At 50.1% G+C, this 17,408-nt stretch overlaps 1 protein-coding gene across 7 annotated transcripts in view; it reads right to left on the reverse strand.

Annotated features, from left to right (window-relative positions):
• Positions 1-6,860: 6,860 nt before the first annotated feature.
• AMOT (angiomotin) overlaps positions 6,861-17,408 on the reverse strand; it is a 61,823-nt gene continuing 51,275 nt past the window's right edge. For 6 of the 7 annotated variants that reach the window (XM_027835520.1, XM_027835497.1, XM_027835477.1 and 3 more), the window contains 4 exons: positions 13,610-13,732; positions 12,682-12,914; positions 9,667-10,095; positions 6,861-9,265 (listed from right to left, as the gene is read on the reverse strand). In XM_027835520.1, the coding sequence (XP_027691321.1) occupies positions 9,165-9,265; positions 9,667-10,095; positions 12,682-12,914; positions 13,610-13,732 (886 nt within the window). In that variant the 3' untranslated portion in view covers positions 6,861-9,164. The remainder of the gene's footprint in view (positions 9,266-9,666; positions 10,096-12,681; positions 12,915-13,609; positions 13,733-17,408) is intronic. The other variant, XM_027835505.1, reaches the window with a different exon arrangement.

The following is a 17,408-nucleotide window of genomic DNA, read 5'->3' on the forward strand; positions in this document are numbered from 1 at the left end:
CCATCGCATTTGGCTTCGTCTCTGTCAAGTACCCATGTAATGGTGTCCATCCTTTCTGAGTCCTCAGGAGCTGTGTCTGGAGCCCCTGAGGGAGCAGTCAGTCCCCAGGCTGCACCTCCCCAGGTGTTGCTTCCTAGGACAATGGCTATGGGCAGTGGGGCGGAAGTATTGCTGTTCCAAAGGCTCTTGGGTTGACTCTCCATCATTGGCCACCTAACGTACACATACTGCCTCTTCTTTCTCTCCCAGGGCACCTTGCTGCTTCCACGTGCCCTGTGGGTGGCAATGGGTGGCATTACCAGCCCCTTTTTCCACAGGAGCCACCTCCCTGGGACAATGGATGTGAGGGTTATCCCGGAAGCAGGATCAGTGGTCTGGGAGATGTGGGCACTCCTGGGGCTCCTGTTTGCATGTCAGTGACAGTTGGTCAGCAGTTGAGGTGGTGATGAGGATGAGGAAGGTGGGCTCCCTCCCCTTGATAATGTCTGTTGGGGCTGAGCTGGCAGCAGGCCTGGTGCTGTGGGGGTCTGAGGGGAAGTGGTGGCCGATGTGGCGGTGGCTGCGGGAGCGGGAAGGGGGCCCACAGGTCTGGAAAGTGCTGGCATCTCAGAGATGTCAGAGCTCTCATTTGCATAACACTTTAAGGGTTATAAAGTGCCTTCTCACAGCAAACCTGTGAGGTAGCTTTATCCTCCCCATTTAACAGGTCAGAAAACTGAAGCACAGAAGGGCTCAGTGATTTGTCTAAGATCACATAGTGTCAGAAATTGTGTACCTCTATGTCAGAGAATATAATATTGAACAACTTCAGAACTCTGATCAATGCAATGATCAATCCTGGCTTTCTAGCTCTGACGGTGAAGCATCCCTCTTGCCTCCTGATAGAGGTGGTGGGCTACAGATGCAGAATGAGGCGTACTTTGTCAGATGTGGCCAATGTGCTGACTTGTTTCCTTAATTGTACTTTGTTATAGAGAAGGCCGCGCAGGAGAGATGGAGGAGTCACTAGGGAGTGATGGCTATGTAAAAAGACCAGATATCATTTTAGATATGGGCACTGAGGCCCAGGGCTAAGAAATGCCTCATTCAAGGCACACCAATGTTTGCAGGTTGAGTCCAGGGCCGGTCCTATGGCCTCTCCACTTGCCTGAGAGGCTGCATTCACCTTGGGGCTTAGCTCACCTGACCTCTCAGTCAGGCTTGGCTTTCCATTTGTACCTGCTCTGCTTTGCCAATGCCCAGAACCCATGCTGCCATCAGCAGCTCTCCCAGCATGGTGAGGATGTTCATAGACAGCGTATGCCCAGGAACTTTGGAGGAAAGGGCTCTGAATGTAGAGAAAGTCCCTTAACATTAACCCTCGCTGCTCTTCTCCCCCACCTCACATGATAGTGGCTCCGCAGCTGTTTGTCTCCAGGTTTCCAAACCCGTATGTTTGTGTTAAACCCAAGACCTTTGTCTTGCCATTGGACTTTGATGACTGGGGGAGACACACCGAAGTCAGGACATTGCCTTCCTGCTGTCATCAGTCCTCTTTCGGAATGAAAGCCCAAGAATAATGGTGGAGCTGTATAGGTGTGCTCATTCTCCAGAGTAGTTTGGAACCATGGCCCCAAAGCTACTGAACTATGCTCACCCTTTAAGCCAGTGACACCACTACTAGGCCTACACCCCAAAGAGATCAAAGAAAGAGAAAAATTATGACCAAACAAGAGATGGAGAACATTAAGAAATGCAAAATGGATAATTCTGATCACATTAAATTAAAGAGTTTTTGCGCAAAGCCAATGCAACTAAGATTAGAAGTGAAGAAGAAAGCTGGGAAACAATTTTTACAGCCAGTGTTTCTGATAAAGGCCTCATTTCTCAAATATACAGAGAACTGAGTCAAATCTATAAAAATATAAGTCATTCTCTAATTGACAAATGGTCAAAGGATACATGAACAGGCAGTTTTCAGATAAAGAAATTAAAGCCATCTATAGTTATATGAAAAATGCTCTAAATCACTATCGATTAAAGAAATGAAAATTAAAACAACTCTGAGGTACCACATCATACCTATCAGATTGGCTAACATGACAAAACAGGAAAATGATAAATGTTGGAGATGTGGGAAAATTGGAACACTAATGCATTGTTGGTGAAGTTGTGAAATGATCCAACCATTCTGGAGAGCAATTTGGAACCATGCCCAAAGGGCTATAAAACTGTGCATACCCTTTGATCCGGCAATACCACTACTAGGGCTGTATCCCAAAGAGATCATAAAAAAGGGAAAAGGACACATAAGTACAAAAATATTTATAGCAGCCCTTTTTGTGGTGGCAAAGAGCTGGAAACTAAGGGGATGCCCATCAGTTGGGAAATGGCTGAACAAGTTGAAATCTGGGAAGATTTGGATGAACTAATTAAGAATGAAGTAAGCAGAACCAGGAGAACCATTTACACATTGACAACAACATCATAAAGACAATTACTCTGAACGCTCTAAGTATTCTCCCTTGCTTCTTCCTTACCGTCTTGGCCGAAGCAACGAGGGTTCACAAGTGTGGAACATTGCATACAACATCAGATTTTTTTTTGCCAGAGTGACTGGTTTTACTGAATTTTTTCTCTTTTTTCTTCTTTCCTTTAGGGAGAAGGGGAAGGAAACAGGGAAGTATAGGTAATGAAAAAACAAAAGTTATTAATTAAAATGTTTTTTAAATGAGTCAATGGCTATGTAGAGCCTTCCTTGAGACCAGGATTCAGAGACAGGCTGCCTAGAAGGAACTGGGTGCTGCAAGGCTGCTCTTTTTTTTTTTTTTTTTGATTAGGCAATTGGGGTTAAGTGACTGGCCCAGGGTCATACAGCTAGTGTCATGTGTCTGAGGCCAGATTTGAACTCAGGTTCTCCCGACTCCAAGGCTGGGTAGCTACTGTGCCACCTAGCTGCCCCAAGCAAAGCTGCTCTTGTGAGGAGCTGCTATTCACGGCCAGTTTCTGCAGCATTCTTCTGGAGCACATGGGCACCTATCTGCCCTACCTTCTGTTCTGGGGCCTTTCCCTGGCGTTTGTGTCCTGCACCTGTATGGGTGGGCAGGCCATAGGTTAAATAGCAAGGTTTCTTCTCATGCCAGGTAGCCAAGAAGCTGAAGAAGCTGTTGGCTCAGCTGGGCCTGCCCAGGGGAGAGCAGGAAGATGCACTAGGCAAGAGGCTAGAAGCCTCTGCGCCCTGCTCCCAGTGCCCAGGGGAGCTTGTTTCCAGATGCCCTTTCAGGTGATGCCTTTGTTCTCTCTTATAGTCTTCTGACCTTCACCCTAAGGGCCCCTGGGCCCAGTCATGGGCTGAACTTCAGTTCCTGAGGCAGTATGTCAGGGTTAGGAGGGCTGGAGACAGACACCAGGGCCTGGCCTGCCCTTAATTTGCTTGCTAAGAACCAGAAAATGTTCATACTCCTTAGAAAAGCTGCCCTAGAGACTGTCCTCAGCTTCAGGAACACCAGGCCAGTCCCTTAACCACTAATGGCATTTCAAGGCCACACTACGTGAGCTATGGTGGGGCTGCTGACTGCTCCTCTGGTGGGACCTAGCTGCCTGACAGCGTGGTTCCATGGGCTGGCCTGCTGGCGCCTCTCCTCCCCACCCCAAGGTTACCATTTGCTGGGGATGCCCAGGAGTTTCAGGGAGTGGGAAAAAATCCCTGCCATTCCTGCACCTTGGATGCTCCCCCAGCCCACACCCCTGAGAGGGCTTGGGAGAGTGGGGGCTCATATAGATGCCAGACCCCCAAGAGTCCAATGGAAGCTGAGAGAATGGACTTTGTCTTTGTATAACAGTATTCTGTAGCGGGTGTGGAATAAATGCTTGTTGATGGCACAGAACTGAAGGGGAGCCAAGGCCCCCAGTGCCACCCATGACTGCAAGGCAGTGCAGTTGGCAGGAAAAAAGCTCCAGCTCCCCCAGTGGCCTTTGTTTCGGCACATGGCAAAGTGTGCTATAATGGGCAGCTCGGGTCATCTGTACATTGTGTCGGGGAGGAAGGCCACTGCCTTCTTGTTTTCAAAGGAAGGCAGTGTAATACTCAGGAAAGAAAGGACTTTGGCTCTGGAAGAGCTGCCAGAGGGCCTGGGTTTGAATCTCAGATCTGCCACTTACAACATGGTTTCATGTTGTGACCTTAGGCCAATGCTGTCCCCTCTCTGGGCCTCAATTTCCTACTTTATAAAATGAGTGGCTCAGACTAGATCAGAGGCGGCAAACACCGGGCCCCAGGCAGCCCTAGTGTGGCCTGAACCAGATTATAATGTCATTGGGAAAATAAATACACATGCGAGAAAACATAAAGTTCATGCGTGGTTTTCTAAGTCAATCGGTGGCTCGTAGGGATCTTTATGGAGGGTTGAGTAGCCCCATTTCTAGTTGAGCTTGAGCCCTCTAGAGATGCCATTCAGGTCACTTCCAGCTTGGAATTAGCCCACACTTCCTCTAGCACCTTAGAGCCCAGGCCATTCATGGGGGGAGGGGAGGAGAACTCTTAGGTAGTCTGTCTGGAGAGGCCTATAGAGCCCCTCCTGAGAATCAGGTTTGTAAATACACAAAGTAAAAGGCGGATTCCAAAGAAAACCAAAGGTGAGTGAAAAAAAAAGATGCATGTGTTTTCCATCCAAGGTCACAGAACCCATGAAAGTCACCCTAAGAGCTCCTGCCTCTGAAGGCCCTGAACCCAGGCCTTCCTCCCTTCCCAGACACCTCCAGCCAGGTGCAGGATAGGCTGGGCCAGGCTGGGGGCAGGCTGAGCCAAGCACTTCTCACTCTCAAATTGACAAAAGTCCCTACTAAATTGTTTATGAGCTCAAGTGGCACATCCCCACATCCCCACCCAGTTGTTGCCAGCATTTTGGACCTTCAAGGCATGGTTTCGTGGCGAGGTCACTAGGTCACAAGGTGTCCAGGACCTTAGAGATCATTCAGTTCAAACCCTCATTGCAGAGGGGAAAACTGAGGCCCAGAGAGGAGAAGCTATTCAGCATCACAGGCTGGAAGGGACCTTTGGGACCACTCAGTCTAACCCCTTTGTGTGGCAGATGGGAGAAACTGAGGCTCAGAAAGATGAAACAGGCCCAGGGATGTGACTTAGAATCAAGGGATGCTAGAGGGTTGAGGGGGACTTTAGAGACCACTGAGTCCAATCTCCTCATTTTGTAGACTGGAAACTGAGGCCAAGAGAATGGAAGTGATCAAGGATTACCAGCTATTGCAGGTGAAAGGGATCTTGTTAAAAAGAATATAGGGGCAGCTAGGTGGTGCTGCAGTGGATAGAGCACCAGCCCTGGAGTCAGGAGGACCCGATTTCAAATCCGGCCTCAGGCAGTTGACACTTACTAGCTGTGTGACCCTGGGCAAGTCACTTAATCCCGATTGCCTCCCCTCCCCCCAAAAAGAATATGGAGGTGAAAGGGACTTTAGAGCCCATTCAATTTCCCCCCTTCATTTTACAAGGAGCGAGCACAGGATGTCAAGGACATTAGAGGCCCTTAGAGACACCAAGTGCAAATGCCTGATGTGGCCAGGAGAGGGTCAAGTCCTTAGAAGAGCCTAGGGCATCAGAGAGAACCGGGGAGGACCCCTAAGATCAGCTACTCGAACACCCCATTTTTATATCTGACTTTCTCGTGCCCCCATTTGTAGATGAGGAAGTTGAGGCTCCTGGAGGGGATGACACTTGTGTAATGCCATACAGGTAGAGAGGAGTGGATCTGGGATCTGTTGGATGCGTCCTATATTAGAATGGGCGACTGGAGTTGGCAAGGAGCCTATGCTGGTCTCATGTTGTAGCCCCCAGTTTGACTTCAGAGCTTCATGGGGACTACGTGTCTTGGTCTTGAGGCCCCTGAGGGGCTGGCTCATTACCAGCCTGGATGAAATTTGGAAGGCTCAGGCCATTGAGGCCTAGTTTGTGGAGGCAGCCATGCCACTGAAGAAAGAATGGTTCAATAATGGTTCAATGGTTAGCAAGGACCACACAAAGCAGACCACAAGCCAATGGCTAGAGAAACCCTTTATTGGATGGCGTTACTAGAACAGAACAGGACGTAGTTAGGACTAGAGAAGGTGAAGGATGGCTCAGGATGGGGACAGGTGCTGGGATCAGCCCAGCGCCCAGCTCCCTCCTTCAGAAAACATTGGCAGTAAGAAGGCAGACATTTTAAATAAACACCCTCAACACACACACACACACACACACACACACACACACACACACACACACACACGCACAAAATCACATTTTTTTAAAATTTGAGATTTTATAGCTACTAGATAGGATGATATAATTTATAAACTAGTGCATATTTACACACTTTCAGAATTAAAGCTGCCTCATTCATTCGAAGAGTTTCTAAGGGCCCTTTAGAAAGCAAAAACAAAAAGAACCCCCCTCCCCCTCCCTCTTTCCCCTCCCCCCACCCAAAGGGCAGCCAACATCCACATCCACCCCAAACTTTCCCAACAAGACTTAACCCTTGGGTTGTGTCCAGTGGTGCTTCCCACAATCCCTTCGCTTTGTGCCCCCCCTTCCCCCCCCCCCCCCCCCCATTACCCCAAAACTCAAAAAAGCAGCATTAAAAGTAAAGCCTTCATCAATACGATACCAAATTCAAAATATGCACTTTGCTTGAAAAAGAAAAGAAAAAGAAAGAAAAGAAAACCAAAACCCTAAAATACATCTATTGGATAGAAATCAACTTGATAGAAACATTACTGATAAGCATTTTGTATTGAGCTACTTTGGACCAATGAAGGTGTGAGGTCCACAGGTCAGCGTTGCCTTAACGCTTCTCTCCTCCCCCCCCCCCCCCAAAAAGCCCCCCCCCCAGTAAATAAAACAAGGCCTCCCTCCTAGTGAAGGGGCCAGACAAATGCATAGATAGGTAGGGGCCAGAGAGAGGGCCCCAAAGTGGCCACTAACAAGAAACGTACACCTGAAATCAGAAGCAAATCAGACCCATTTCAAGATCTTTTGAAAGAACAGTATTCAGGTTCATTTAGACAGCTGCTGGTGACAAACTGGGGTTGGGAGGGAAGAGTCATGGAGACCCCACTGAAGTTCTGAGAAATGCCCCCCCCGATCACCCAGCGTCTAAGCCAGCAGAATCCCTCTGGAATTCTGGGACCTTCAGAGAAAACGTAGGAAAGAAAAGACAACTTTGTGTGGGGAGCTGGGGAGGGGCAGGAAGCTGGCTGTCCTGGGAAGCATCTTCTTGAACTGCAACCACAGGCAGAAGAACAGCTACGTTCTGGTGGTTAAAGGAGCACATGCCCATGGGCTGCTGTGCATCTGCGTCAGCCTGCTGGGTCACTGAAAAGCAGTGACCAAGGACACAGTTCCACTAGGAACTCTGTCACTGGAAGAGAGAAGAGCCAAGATCCATAGAAAGGTCCACCTGGACACAGAGAGGAGCCCAGGAAGTACATGGAGGCTCCCAGACTGAGGGCGGCTCAGGGTGCAGGTGGAGAGAAGGGCCTGCCTCGGGAAACAGGAAGTGGGGGAGACATGGCCATTCCAGACATCCTCCCACCTCCCCTTCCAGCCCTGGCTCATTCAAAGGGGAATCCTTGCAGAAGATCCCTAAGAAACAATGGAGCAGTGTGGTCCAGTGGAAAGAGCTTTGGCCTATGCTCTTGTTTCTGCTTTGCCATGGGCTCTCTGTATGACCTTGGGCACATCACTGCCCCTCCTCTGAACCCCAGTCTTCCCCACTATTAAAAAAAAGAGGGGGATGAACTAGTGTCTAAGGTCCCTCCCAGCTCTAAGATTATTGTATGTCTAAACGCATGTATGACCATTATAATGATCATGGTCCAAGGAGCATGCCTACGGTTTTATCTGTCTGGATTCTAACGCCAAGCCCCTTTGCCCATTCCCCACCCCTCCCCACTACAATGACTGTGAATGACTTCATTCACAGGGCAGGGACCTGCCGCAGGGAACAGCACGGCCCTCTAATAACTCACGTTTCTATGATGCTTTAAGATTGACGAAGCACCTGCCCCACCAGAACCCTGTGAGGTAGGTCGTGCAAGATTATTCTCTCCCTTTTACAGATGAGAAAACTGAGGCTCAGAGAGGAAAAGCAGTTTGCTCACAGTCACACAGATATTAAGCGTGGGAACTGAGATTTGAGCCCAAGTCTCCCGCTTTCAAGCCTACCATACCACTTCTATCCGTGGAGTTATTTAGAGATGTTTCCCTACAATGTCTTTGGTTCCTACCCTTGCAACCCTTCCCTGTTGCTTTCTAAAAGGTCTGTTAAGGCTTTCCCCCCAGAGTGGTATAATTGGTGATGAGAAGAGGTGGTGGGGGACAGGCCATCCCCCACAGCTTCCCCCCCCCCACCACTGCATCTTAGGGCTCTGAGTTTTCAGTGCCATTCCTGCTAGGGTAATGATCATATAGGCCTCTTAAGCCAGATCTGAGGAAGGTGGGAGACGAACCAGCTTGTTTCCAGACCACGACTAGCATTCCAAGATACTATCTGCCACCAGACACATCCTTTGGTCTTTGGAAAGAGCCCACTGGAGGCAACATGCAGAAGATGCAAGAAGCAATTTTCTGATTTCTAACCTGTTCCAGAAGACAGGTGTTTTCGGAAATCTGCACGCAAAAAGCCAGTGGCCAGTTGCCCAACAACCAAAGTGGGTTCCATTTTTTAGTGCAGGAAAGCTGAGGGAAGGGTTCTGGTGGAGAGGGGACGAGTGGTGATCAGAGTCCCAACCTCCAGCCCCCTTTTCCACAAGCCACCAAATAGCATTTTCCCTGCACGATGGCTAGATGGTCAATGGACCAAGCATGCTTCCAAGCCTCTCATCTCCATATTACAAATACATTTGTCAATGACAGTATTAAAAGGCTGAAATTGACAACCAAACTCGGTGCATTTAAGACAGTGGTTTCTATCCAGACGAGAGGAGTTCCATTATTCAAACAAGAAAAAAAATCCAAACCTAATTTAAAGCACATTCTAATTACTCTGCCTTTTAAGGTCTTATCACTAGAGTGGGAGGCAGTGACTATTCCTCAGAACTCAAGGACTGCCTTGTTTCCAAACAAAATAACTTTCTGAAAAAACAAAAGATAAAGCATGGTCTTGGCAACAGGCTATATCTCTTCCTTGGCCTGTTTAGATGAGATATTCCACCATTTCCACATCTGGAAGGTCTTCTCCTGTAGCACGAATGCTCACTTTTCTTTCTGCAGCAGCAGAGCGGACAACTGGGCCATCTGAATGGAAGCAGAGAAGGCAACATATGTGCCAGCACGCGCACGCACACGCACACACACACACACAAATTCAAATCAGTTTCTTGGGAGAGAAAGACAAGCTCAGGGAACTGTTTAAGCCACTAATGGGATGGTAGTAATTACGTATGGAAACAGGTCTTTCCTGCTTTTACTGCCCATTGCTCTTTTCACACGATGCTAGAGGCAGTATTTGCAAACTTTCCTCCCCATCCATTCCCCTTGGAAGATCCTATGAGGGATGCAGCCATTGTTATCAGCAGTCTCCCTAATAAGGTCCACCTAGGCCCACCAGAGACAAAACAGACACCAAAGGGCAAGCCAATAAGGTCCACAAACTCCCAAGGGAACACGTTACCTGATGCAAAGAATGAATTACCCACCTGTCTTGTCTGAATTATAGGCCAAGTTTGGAGCAGGGAAATGAGCTGGTCCAGCGATGGTGGCTGGATGGAAAGAAGAGGGAGCAGCGGTCCCAGCGGCGGCCCCAGTGGCGGCCCCGGCAGTGGCCCCAGCGGCGGCCCCGGCCCCAGCAGTTGCCGGAGCAACAGCAGTGCTGGTGGCAGTGGCAGTGGCAAGAGCAGGAGCTGCAGGAGGGACAGGAGCCGCAGCTGCGGCTGCTGCCTCGGGGCCAGGCCCGGCGGTGGTGGCAGGGGCTGCAGTGGCATTGGTGGTTTTAGCTGGGTCCGCTCCCCGATCAGTCTGGGTGCTGCAGTCGCGGCTGCCCGTCTTGGAGTGAGCTGAAAGTGGTGGGGAAGATGGGGTAGAAGGGATGGATGACTCAGAGTGGCATTCTGTGCCCAGGAGGACTCCTGTGAAGGGAAGAGGAAAAGATGAGGGCGCAGCAGAAGGGATGGGGAGCCATGCAATCCGAATTCTTCCTGTGTGCACATGAAAGTCCTGCCCCTGAGCTGATTCCCCAACGCCCCAGGTCTGTGGCTCATTCCTGAGGACGACTATCATTAGCAAGGCCTTTGAGGGACTGAGGGAGGGAGGTTCAGCCAAATCTGAGCGAGCCCCAGAACGAGGGGCTTCACTAGGACGAGGAATGTCTCCTGTGGCGAGGAAGGACAATTGTTGCTGTTCCTGTCACACTTTAAAGCTGGCTTATCTGCTTGCATTACATGCGCACTTGAGCTCACCATAATTCTACAAGGCAGCTGCTATTATTAGCCCCATTTTACAGATGAGGAAAGTGAGGCAACCTGAGGTGAAGCGATTTGCCCAGGGTCACACAACTAACAAGGGTCTGATTTAAGATCTTCCTGGTTCCAAGGCCAGCGCCATCCACTGAGCCACATGGCCTCTCCCCTTAGTGTTCTCACAAGCAAAGTAAAGGTAATGATTCTACCAGGCACCAGCTGAAGGGTACCTTAGGCCAAGGCCTGCCAGCCCTCTGGATGGAGAAAAGGAAGGGAAGGCAAAGCCCCCTTTGGAGCTCAAACAAGTCCATTTTCTCAAAGTGCAGCCAACAGCCACAATCCTGTTGAAAAGCCTAAGCCTGCCTAGCATATAAAATGGAGAGCTGCTGTCCGGCTGGAGAATTTTCTCTATCCAAATATCTGTGGCTCAAATCATCAGATCATTCAGGCAATGTGATTCTTCTGTTCCAGTCTGGCAAATCATTCTCAATTCTCCACCAACTCTAGAGAGGGGGAGGCAGAGAGGGAAGGAGAAAGGGATGAAGGGAGAGTGGGAAGAAGAGAGAGGAAAGGTGGGAGAAATGAAGGGAGAGGGGGAAGAAGAGAGAGGAAAGGTGGGAGAAATGAAGGGAGAGGGGGAAGGAAGGAGGGAGGAAGAGACAGACAAAGACAGAGATTGACACGGAGCAGTTTTAATGTGCTGTACTTTTAATGGGTTTCATTTTGCAAATCTGCAGTTGTTTCAAACATGCCTTCCTCTCTGAAACTGTAAAAAAAAGTTTCTTCTGTGTATGTGAGAGGAAGGGAAGGAAAGAGAGAAAGAGGGGAGGAGGCAGAGAAAAGGGAGGAAATAAGAGAGGGGAGTGGGAGAGCTCACTTATGCCCCTGAGGGGGTCTGAGGCTAGACCTGGGAGGCAAGTAGACCTGGGCTCCAGTCCTGCCTGTGCCACATACTAGCTGTGTGTCCTCTCCGTGCCCTGCCCAGGGTAGATGAGCTGCTGGTCTGCATGGAGGGACCTTCCCCACCAATGAGATTCTGGGATCAGACAAGACCAAAATGCCCTGGGACCAGGGGGCTGTGCAGACCAAGGGAGCTGGCTCCCTAAGGCTTGCTGGACAGAACAGGTCTTCTGGAGTTGTATCTGTCCCGCCCATAGGCACCTGAAAATCCTTCTCTTTAATGGAAAAGAAGAGGAGCGATATCTTTGAATTCAGGCCAGTTGAAAAGGAAGCAATCCAGGAGGGCGAAGGTTGCTCTGCCACTCCCAAGCTGCCCCATCCTCCCAGCTCTGCCCAAGCAGAGGTCATCTAACGGAGGGCCACTTGGATCAGAGGCATTTTCATCGACTCTGGGAGTAGCGGAGAGAGTTGGGAAAGAGCTACCTTGACACAGTGATCCCCTACAAGTCACTTAGATCTCTCAATGCCCTGGGCAAGTCTCTAAGACTGGAAATTCCAAATAAGTCACCAAGTGCCATCTGCCAATAAAAACGATAGGTTCCTCTCTCCCACCCCCAAATCATCATTGCTAAGGCTATTTTAAATCAGTACAATGTCGTAGGGGTACATTCTGTAGGCAAACAATGTAAATCCATTACTTACATCGAATGTACTATTTTAATAAAATCATGAAACTTTTAAAAACTGAGATTTCACTCAGTTCGAATAAACATTAAGTGACTGTTACTCTGTAAAAGGCCCTAAGGTCACAAAGACATGCTAACAAAACAGGCCCTGCCTTTAAGAGGCTCCCAGGCTACTGGGAAGCCTTTGTATCCGCAGGCTTACACTCAGAGTTTGGTGAGTACAATGGAATCATGGCCATTTCCCTCGTCATCGGGCCATGGGAGGGGAGCCAGAAGGGCCTCTCATCTTCCATTCTTAACCTCAGAAGTAGCACCTGCCCTACCTGTCACATGTATCAAAAGACCATCCAGACCTCCTGGCACATGGGAGCAAGCTGCAAAGCCCTCAGTCCAGGGAAGAGGCCAGGAAAATCTCCATGGCTAAGCTAGAGCCAAGCCTTGGCTGGACAGCAGTGGCAGTGGCATGCCCAATTCTCCTCCTGCCCCTTCCCAGCGGCCCCAGTATCCTGCCCCAGGCTGTGGCCTCAACCACGGAGAGATACTAACATGTGCCTCAGCCACAGGAAGCATTCCTGCAAGAGCACTGTTTGTTGAGGGTGTAGCCTGCTACTAGCTGCTGGACAGCTCCCCTGCCCTTGCTGGGTGCTCCCAGCAGCTCTCTATTTATTACCTAAGCTCCCCTTCCAGCTCTTGTTCTCTCGCTTCTCTTCCCGGATGGGGGTGCTGCTGAGGGTGGAGGAGTGAGGGATCAAACCTGAGCTGGTGTTAGAAATGGACATCAGAGACTTTGCTGGACGCATGGGTGGCAGCTGTTCAGCCTTGCTGGGCTCCTTCCGGGAGCGCTGCTGGAGAACCTTAATCATGGCATCCTTTTCAATGATCTGGGCATGAAGGGTCTTAATCCTATTAGAGAAAGCATGTGAAAACAGCCTTTGGGCCTCCGGTTGCACTTGGGAGGGGGTGAAGGGGGTGGAGACAGCACCATAAGGGAATGTGGCCATGCTATCCAGAGTAAACGGGCATCATTTGTGAGGCAGAGGAGTCCAGACGAGGAAGAAATGCCCCATTGCCTGGGCAAGCCATGGCCGAATTAGAAATGAGCAACTGTGGGCCGTTTGTGAGAATAATGGGAAAGAGACAGTGATAATAGTGACAGAGGGTTGGAGATCTCTTCCCAATAAGCCAGAAACCTTAAGGTCCACCAAGGGGACGATGGAGAGCAGACAGTGTTTGGGAAGGGACACTAGCTTAGAGGAATCTGCTCTAGGCTTAGGAAGAGGAGTGATGGGTTCGGCCTCTCACTTTCATGGGTCAACTTCTTAGCCCTTTGACTGCAATAACCAGGGAGCAGTAGGAGAAGAAAAGAGAATATCCTACTGGCTGAGGCCAAGTAAAAAGACATCAACCAAATTTAAAGGAAGAGCCTGGGTCAGTTTCCCTGGTTTTCAGATCTCAAGGTTCAGGGAGCATGGAGAGGGTGGTGTAGGGTAGAAGAGAGAAGAAAGATACTAGTCTGCCAGATTTCCCAGCTGTGGCTAACACTATGGCTCCACCAGGTAAACCTGCTGGATCCAGCCTGAGGTTGCCGACCCAGTTACCTGCCCTCCATATCAAGGCATCTCCTGTTGGCCAACAGGATCTCTTCCTCCTCCTTCTGGATTCGTGCTTCCAAGGACTTGTCATAGCTGGTGTTAGGAGAGTGGCTGCTGCCGGTTGTATCCCTAGATGAGGAAATGATAAAAAGATGTTGGGAGGTGGACTCTTCCTTCAGAGGAATTTCTAGAAAGGTCTACACTGGGGCCCACCTGTTTTAGGGTGGTTACACAGAGTGACTCCGGGCTTCATAACCAAGCTCTCACATCTTAGGTCACAATATATTCAGCCAATAACTTGGACCAGATCACTCAGAGCCAGGGATTATCCTTAGGGAAGAGGCCAAGGTGCCCAGGCTCAAATGCCTCAGACAGTGGCCCTCCTCTCCACGCCAACTCAGATCTGCAGCCTAGGTACCCAGTGGAGGCCTAGCTTTCTCTTTCTCTCTCAGCCTCCAAAATAAGCAGGAGACTTCCCTTCCCCCCTCTTCCCCCCTCTCCCCCCACCACAAAAGGCCCTCCTGCCTGCAGTAAAGCTAGTGTCAATGGTGCCAACCTGCTAGCTGGGTATGAGTCAGGCAAAACCTGGGAGCTTGAGGAGTGAGGGAGAGCATAGCCCACATAGGGTAGGGGCCCCAAAAGACAATCTTTGAGTTGCAGCCGAACGGTCCCCAGCTGGTACCCAACATGTGTGGCCAAAGCAGCCAGAGCCCCAGTGCAGAAATGGCCAGCAGGTTCCTGCCACTCTGGCCAGCCTTGCTCCAGTCACCCTGACCGATTAGCAGGAGCAAAGCAACATGGGCTCCCAACCGGAAGCTACAGTCTGGCCACGGGCTTTTAAGGGAAGGGTTTGGGAAATCAGTCATTCAGAGGTACCAGGACTACCTTGAAGTACATACACACAGGCCAGTAGTAGTTGCTACCGTTACTGAATACCACTCTGGCCTTCTAGGGCCCTGAGCCCTCTCTGGAGGAGACTCAGCCTTTCCTCCTGCCAAAGCGGGAGGCCATGCTGTTAACAACCCCCAGTGTGTTTGGGCCCCGGGGGGCCTGGAGAAGGAAACTAGGCAACAGGGGGAGGGGAAAGGTGGGGGGGGGGGAGAGAAACTAGGCTGGGAGAGCCCAGACTGGACACCAGGAAAGGCTTAGGAAGTCTGAAAGCTTACAGCTGTTTACTCACTGGCTCTCTTGTCCTCTCTGCTCTGGGCCCCTACAGGAAACAGGCATCTGTGTGCGTGGGGAGTGGGGCATCACTGGCTGCCATGTCTGCTTGGCCTAGAACTGAGGCACCATGGTGGAGGGATAGGGGCAGGAGGAGTGACAGTCTGTGAGGCCACGGCCAGTGCAGAGGTGATAGTGGGCCTGAGTCTCTATGACACTTTACATTTGCTGAGCCCCTTAGGTATATACTGCATTGTAGGAGTGTCAAGCTGTTCTGCTAAGTGACCGGTCCACAGCTAATACGTGTCTGAGGTGGGTTCCAGAGCCAGGATTTCCTAACTCCAACTCCAGACTGCTATCCACTGGATCGTGCCCATTCACAGTGTGTGTGACTTTAAGCAAGTTCCAGAACTTCTCTGATCAGAATCACTTTCCCCATCTGTGAGACAGAGGAATCCAGGTGAAGAAGAAATGGCCCATTGCCTGGGGCAGGCCCTGGGCTTTGGGCATCATAGTCTCTATGGTCCTCTGAGCCCCGGAATGCATGCCCATACTTCCTCAGTCATACCTGGGGCTTTCCTGTCCTATCATTAACAACACTTTCAGTGAGCATTTTTCTAGCACGTGAAGGTCTGTAAAGCACCATCTTGAGCACTTTCCTGGTGTCCAGTCTGGGCTCTCCCAGCCTAGTTTCTCTCTCTCCCTCACTTTCCCTTTCCCCCTGCCTGGTTTCCTTCTCCAGGCCCCATGGGGGCCCACGTATCTTTGCTCATAACAAGTACAAGTAGGTGGTAAGAATTTTGTTATGCCCATTGTACAGATGAGGACACTGACAGAAGTTAGGTGACATACTCCAGGGGATATAGCTGTAAGTGTCTAAGGTGAGATTTTGACTCCGAAGCCAGTTCTCTGTCCACTAAGCCACACCCAAATCATTTCTGCGGCCAGGATCTCATCAGGATGCTGCTGATTGGCCAGAGAAGGGAAGACTATGACTCATCTGAGCCTTGCCCCATCCTCTCCAGGCTAAATCGATTTCTAGGACCCTTCATTAAAAGTCCTCCCAGGTGCCTCACTGGGGGCATGGAGGGGACACTGAGTTCTCAGGGGCCGTAGCAGAGGAACCCAAGTTCTTGCAAGGACCTATGCCAAGTTGTAGAGGTTTGGAGTACTGGCGTGGTACCACATTGCCTCCCGAGAGGTTGCAATGGGCATTACTGGAGAAAGGCCTTCTCCATTGAAGTTCCAGGGCCCTTCGTGGATCGTGCCCCAGCACCTTCTGCTCCCTATCAGAGTTCACATCCCAGGCTCCTCTGGGAGGGCCTGCTGTGAAGCAGAGGCCCTAAGGAGAAGGCAGCAGCGGCAGCAGCACAGCCCAGGTTGCAAAAGTGGCTTATACCAGCTGACTACATGGCTCAAACAAGGTAGCAAATGAAAGGACCAAGTGACCTCTAAGGGTTCTCTCAGCTCTAAATCTATGCTCCGTGCTCTATGGTAAGTGGGCAAAGCCTAATTTTACAGGGAGAGGGAGAGGGGCCGAGGCCAAGGCAGGGCCAGCTGCCGCTGGAATTGAGTAAGAGCCTGCTTTAGTGGCCCTGAGCCCTGCCAGCTGATTGAGATGGCTAATCTGAGAACCTCAGGCATGGCGCCTGCAAATGTGGGGCCACTGGAAGAATTCTTCAGAGGGACCAGCTAGAGAGGCCCCCACATGAGAGAGGGGCCCCTTAGCAGCTTGGAGTTAGAGTCAGATCATCTATTTCAACGTCTCCTCAACGTCTGGTGCTAGGAGTTCATAGGGATCGTGACTGCCGCTTGTGGTGGGAGGAGGAGGGAAATGACCTCACCAGAAACAAGCAAGCAAACAAGCTTTCCACTCAGTGGCAGTCAGTGTTTAGCCTAGAAGAAACTACCTGGGATAAGAGAAACTTCATTTCTGCTCTCAAACTGAATTTGTCTCCTGCTGACACCAGCACATCAAAACAAGTGAGGAGACGTGATCAAAAGTCTAAGGCTCGAATTTGGCTCTAATCTCTATTCTTTTGTATATATTGCATCAAGCCCTTACCTATCTCTCAAAATGCAATGTTTCGATACAGATTTGAAGAGTATGGAATAATTCTGGGAAAAGTGGAATACGGAGGTTAATCAAAGTAAAGGGCAGCAGCAGACATAAGAGAGAAACCTTTTGTGAAGAATATTCTGCCAGTCTTGAGGTAGACCTTTCTAAGTGGAGCCTCCACTGATATGAGTTCTAGTGAGGGAAGGAAGGCATATGAGAAGAAAAAGCTCAGTATGGCCGCAGAGCATCAGGGAAACCCAGTTAGGGAATGCAGTCATCATCTTCTTGACCTAGGGCCTTCTTGACCAGCCATTTTGATGGACACGTACTAATGGATCAAGCAGATTGGAAAAAGTTATCTGAAAGGCAGACTGGCCCAAGGCCTTGGCCAACATCTGACCTTGAGGCCATTGGCCTTTCATTAGTCTCTGAATGAACATGGCCTAGGCAGCCCCTCATTGGCCTGGAACCCTCACACGTCTGCTCCAGAATGGAGGTGAAGCTTGGCAATTCAGCTGCTCAAAGCCACTCCTTGCAATGACCTCCACACACACACACACACACACACACACACACACACACACA

This window comes from Vombatus ursinus, unplaced genomic scaffold, assembly GCF_900497805.2.
Source record: "Vombatus ursinus unplaced genomic scaffold, bare-nosed wombat genome assembly UNPS02004337.1, whole genome shotgun sequence".
Classification (NCBI taxonomy): domain Eukaryota; kingdom Metazoa; phylum Chordata; class Mammalia; order Diprotodontia; family Vombatidae; genus Vombatus; species Vombatus ursinus.